This window comes from Neopelma chrysocephalum, unplaced genomic scaffold, assembly GCF_003984885.1.
Source record: "Neopelma chrysocephalum unplaced genomic scaffold, ASM398488v2 Primary Assembly neopelma1_200, whole genome shotgun sequence".
NCBI classification, from domain to species: domain Eukaryota; kingdom Metazoa; phylum Chordata; class Aves; order Passeriformes; family Pipridae; genus Neopelma; species Neopelma chrysocephalum.
This window is the reverse complement of record NW_020897862.1, coordinates 2520515-2525491: the sequence shown is the minus strand read 5'-3', so window position 1 is coordinate 2525491 and position 4977 is coordinate 2520515. Positions and strand designations below refer to the sequence as shown.

The window sequence follows — 4977 nt, the reverse complement described above, 5'->3', positions numbered from 1 at the left end:
ATCTGGAATGCCCAGAGTGGCACAGACTGAATCCAGGGCCATATGGTCCAACACATGGTCGCTGAACACACCCTGGCAGGATCACAACCCCAGCCTGCATGAAGGGAGAAACTTCTAGTGTTCCTATAAAATGATAGTTTTAATCTAGGTGGCAAAAGCAACTAAATTAATTAATGCACAGCCCCCATTTTACCCATGCCCCTGCCAGAAACCCTAACTCTAAGCATGCTATTGGGATGTAATGTGCTTCAACTGCCTGCCTGTTCCTCTAAGGAAACATTCACTGGAGAAATGGAAAAGACTCTAGAGGCACTGCCTGGAGCTCAGTGTTACCAGGAACATCAGGATTTTGTCACTGACTGATCATTACAGACAACCAGGAAATCTTTTGACAAGTGTGATGGTTTATATTTGTACTTAAAAAGTGCTAATAGCAAGTGATATGTCCTGAAAACAAGCCTGAGGAATTCATTTTGGGACTGCTCTTCATTTTGTCCTATTTAAGGTAGAGGGTGCAGAGAGTTCTTGTTAACTCTTACATTTCCTTTCCTCCAACAAAGGATGAGAATAGGCACTAACTATTTCCTCTAAGTAAGTAAGGGGTAAGTCTGAGATCAAGCTTGAGGTGTTTGTGTGTGGCAAACCAACTCCTAAAGGAGTATTTTGACCCAAAGTCCTACAAATCTTGCATAGGAATTGGGCAACAAGTACACTGGTTTCCAAAGAGTAAAATGTACAAGAGGACAACTGAATCTGTGTAATGTGCAGCTTTGAAGAAAACAAAAGGTTCTGACCAAGGAACAAAACTACCTAAGAGATGCCTCTAGTAGTAAATCAGGTTAAGTGCTGGCTGTCCAAATGGCTGGTAAGAAATACAACTCTGACCTTTTTGCTTCCTGTCCAAGGTATTGACTTTGCAACACGCAAAATAGCCAAAGTGCTGAAGCCTCAGAAGGTGATCAAACAAGATGGTGATTCCTTCCATATCCACACCACCAGCACATTCAGAGATTATTTGCTGGAGTTCAAAGTGGGACAAGAGTTTGAAGAGGATAATAAAGGCTTGGATAACAGAAAATGCAAGGTAAGAATGCATATATAAAATCAAGAGGCTGTTACAAAATTAAGATGCCATGATCAATCCAGATACTTGAGCTGAAATTGTTTAAAAAATAGTCTTTGTAATGCCACACAGAGGAGCCTGAGTTACAGACAAGGAGTTTCACTCAGGAGTAGTATTTAGGTCCTCTTTTATGAAGGAAAATAGACATTGTCTATGAGTATTTTGCAAAACTGAGACAGACATGCAGAAACACTTTTTTGTTTCCTGTTCCACAGAGCCTGGTTACCTGGGAAAATGACAAACTTGTCTGTGTCCAGACTGGTGAAAAGAAGAACAGGGGCTGGACTCACTGGCTTGAAGGAGATGACCTCCACCTGGTATTGACTTCAAATTCCTACTAATTCTGTCTCTATATGACCAAAACAAGATCTATAATGTGGCCATGGTGTGCACAAGTCTTCTAGCTCTGTAGTATTTGTAATGGATGATACATGGCAAGCACATTCTGCTTTGAAATAACTTCACTGTAATGTCAAGCATAAGTTATTATACATGGCCAGACTGGGGTCAAAGAATTTATGTTCATTTTGGGAAGCAGCTCCTTTGATTACTATACACATCTATACTCTTGTTTCTTGGTGTTTTTTTTTGATAGGAGCTTCGTTGTGAGAACCAAGTGTGCAGACAGGTCTTCAAGAGAGCTTGAATCTGGGTGTTGTCCTGGCTCCTCCCTGCAGAGACAACTCTACCCAGGAAGCCACACTTCATATCCAGGGACGATTCTACAGCCAAGATGGGATCCCTTGTACCTATTAACCTGAATGGTTTCTGGCTCAGGAAATAAGTGTGCTGTTGCCAGTGTCAAAAATCTGATTTTTGCTAATAAATGCCCCAAACCAAACTAATCTCAAGTACCTTAGTTTGAATGTGTTTCTGTAGGAAAAAGTCCAACCCAGGTGATGTGGCCTGGGTCTCTGGTTAACTAAGAGTCTGCATTAAAACAAGAATTCTAAAGAATCCCAATTCTAAAGGGGCATGTCAACATCAAACAAAATGGGGGTAATGATGGTAGGGAAGATAAACAATGAAGCAAACAACAAAGAATACAGATTTATTGTTCAAAATGTTTCTCTTTAAGATGCAGAGCAGTAGTTAACTCACTTGCCTGTATCTTGCATGTGTAGTGTGAGGTCCCACACTGTGCCATAGCTGCTTCCTTCTCCACAGCTGAGTTTGGCAGAGGAAACCAGCCTGGGGTCAAATCCCAGAACAATGAAGACGGGTCTGAGTAATCCAGGGAGACTCCAGTCTGCAAAATAAGTGAACTCTATAAGCACATACACAGAGTGAAAACGATGCTCCTTTAGTTCACATTATTTTGCATCCAGCTGTTCAATGAGGTTAAACGTTTTTCTTTGTGCAATATTACAGAAGGTCATGGAGCAGCAGGTTTTATTCCGCCTCGTGTGATCACAGGGAAGTGGTGAGTTCAACTTGGCAGTTACAAGTGAAGTGAGTTGGTGCACGTTGCTGGTAGCATTAACAGTGTATCAGGAGTGGAAAAGGAGTTTTAACTCTAGCATTAGCTTAGCAACTTAATTACTTTACATGAAAAAATAATCCTTGACATTTTGAAACATGAGTAGCACCACCTTCCTGATACTTCCTATCAGTTGAGAAAGTTTAAAGCCACCACCAAAGTCAAACAAAATCTGTTGAAGCCTACAAAGGTTTTAGTTAGATTGACCTTCCCATAATTACTAAAGGCCTGTGTAAGTGTGAGCTGGTTTCCAAAATAATAAGAAGAAAAGAACTAATGGTCTTTACACAGTTAAGGAAACGTGGGGACCAGTAAAACGCCTGGTGTTTATTCTATGGATCCTGACAGTGTCTTCCTTCTGGAACTGAGTAGCTTTTCATTTATTTGAAAATAAACTTGCTGTTACAGCGTTATTCGAATAGAAATAACAAACCCAGGCAGCAGCCCTGCTCACATCTATCAATGAAATACAGCAGCAGCCACATGGAGTTTTCTGCTCCACTGGATGGCGCTTCTGCAACGTGCTGTATCTACATTTAACTCGTGAACGTTTTAAGTGTTAAATTGTGAAGATCTTCTCAAACCCCACAGCTTTCAAGCTGTGCCTTCCAGTGAAAGGTGTGGGAGAAGCAATGCAGAAAGGCAACGATGACCTTAACTCTGTTGGTACAGAGAGAGGCTCCAAGGAGAAATCAGAAAAAGGCAGCCTTAGAAACCTGCATGACTGGAAGTGTAATAACTCCTTAATGAGGCTGCTGTTAGGAAGCCCTTCCTGATAAAAATAGAAGAGTTTTTATCAGCAGAGTGATTTTTTTTTATTGCTGCCTTCCTACTTCAAATTGCTGGTCTGGAAGCAGGTAATGCCACGAAGAACTTGTTTGAGGATGCTCTGGAGATCTTAGGGCTGAGAGAAGCTACTACAGTGACAAAACTGCTTATTCTGATTTCATTTCTGTGCAAAGCAACCCACACGCTTTCATAAAACACGAATTAAAGACCTTGAAATTTGTGGTGGAAAAAAGGAAGGGAGCAGTCACGCGTTCTGGAAGTGGGGGCAAATAAAGACATTAAGATAGCCTTTGCCAAAAAGATATGAACTTGAATTATAGAGTTGAAGGACAAGAGCAGAGCTCCCCAGAGAAGCACTTGAAGGGTTTTATTCAAAGGTGTTTCAGACCACTTCAATTTTCTTAAAAAAAAAAATCCCAAGAAGGTAAACACAAAATGAAGTGTAATCTAAAAATCAAAGGTAACAATATACATATGTTCTATAAAAAGACCAACAGTATATCTTATGATCCAATTATTTAAAAAATTCTTTGTTTCCTTTCTGAGCACCTCAGTTAAGTCATCAAAAACATTTTGTTCAAAAAAATTTAGATCAATACATTAAAAATGTACATAAAAACGCGAGACCAAGCATCCTACCTGCCTCATATACCCATTTCAAAGCTTGGATCAATTTTATTGCTATGTGATTATTTGCAGTGTGTATGAAACTATGTCCTAATTGCTCATACAGACCAGTTTAGTTCCATCTTAGAACATCCTGTTGTCCAGCTTTTATGGGATTCTTTCCTTCGCTGACTCAACCCCGCTGCCCTGTTCAGGTTTTATGACTAGTGCCTGCTCATCCTGGGCTAAAAACCTGCTGATGCAGCTCTCAATTTGTTTATCCCCTTCCAAATGACAACTTTTAAAAATCCTGTTCCCTTTTACCTGTATATAACTGATCAAACAAGCCAAGCGGGGGGTGGTGACCCTCCAGTGTACTCACAGCTAATCTGTCTGGTTTCCTCGAGGGAAAAGATGAATATCTTTTGCAAAGATACCATTCTGTGGTATAATGAAAAAACTAGGTGCAGAAAAGTTGGCAATAAGGAAAAAAAATACTTCAGGTTCAAACTTCATCTAGGAAAGGCTGAGGGCCCAGTGCTCAACAGGGTCTCAGTGCCTCGGTTTTCCGTCGATATGTTACACAGACTGCAGTAAATAGGTAAAAAGCCTGGGGATTCTCACTCCCTCGTCAATGGGAAGGGATTAACATGTACGGACCCACCGGAGCGGGGAAGGCTTCAGCAGCTTCACCCCGTTCGGACCGCGGCGGCCCTGAGGGGCTGCAACCGACCCCGGGCAGGCGGCGACGCCTCAGGGAGCTGCTCCTTCCTGCCCTTCTTCCCTGCCCTCACGGACCCCCGAGGCCGCCTTCCCCGGACCCCTCACGGACCCTGAGCCCGCCTTGCTTAGACTCTTGGTGGACTCAACTCCTCCTTCTTTAGACCCTCCACGGATTCCTAAACCCGCCTTCCCCGGACCCCTCACGGACCTCTCGCTCCTCCTGCCGTTCTCCCGCCCCTCACGGACGCCCCGCCCC

General features: G+C 42.5%; 1 protein-coding gene and 1 long non-coding RNA gene across 2 annotated transcripts in view; one reads left to right on the top strand and one right to left on the bottom strand.

The window, feature by feature from the left end:
* RBP7 (retinol binding protein 7) overlaps positions 1-1966 on the top strand; it is a 3444-nt gene extending 1478 nt beyond the window's left edge. The window contains exons 2-4 of the mRNA XM_027703031.1: positions 906-1084; positions 1339-1440; positions 1719-1966. Of these exons, the coding sequence (XP_027558832.1) occupies positions 906-1084; positions 1339-1440; positions 1719-1769 (332 nt within the window). The 3' untranslated portion in view covers positions 1770-1966. The remainder of the gene's footprint in view (positions 1-905; positions 1085-1338; positions 1441-1718) is intronic.
* The window catches only part of LOC113977158, a 12591-nt gene extending 9472 nt beyond the window's left edge, over positions 1-3119 (bottom strand). The window contains exon 1 of the long non-coding RNA XR_003537274.1: positions 2225-3119. This is a non-coding gene — a long non-coding RNA (uncharacterized LOC113977158). The remainder of the gene's footprint in view (positions 1-2224) is intronic.
* Positions 3120-4977: the final 1858 nt, after the last annotated feature.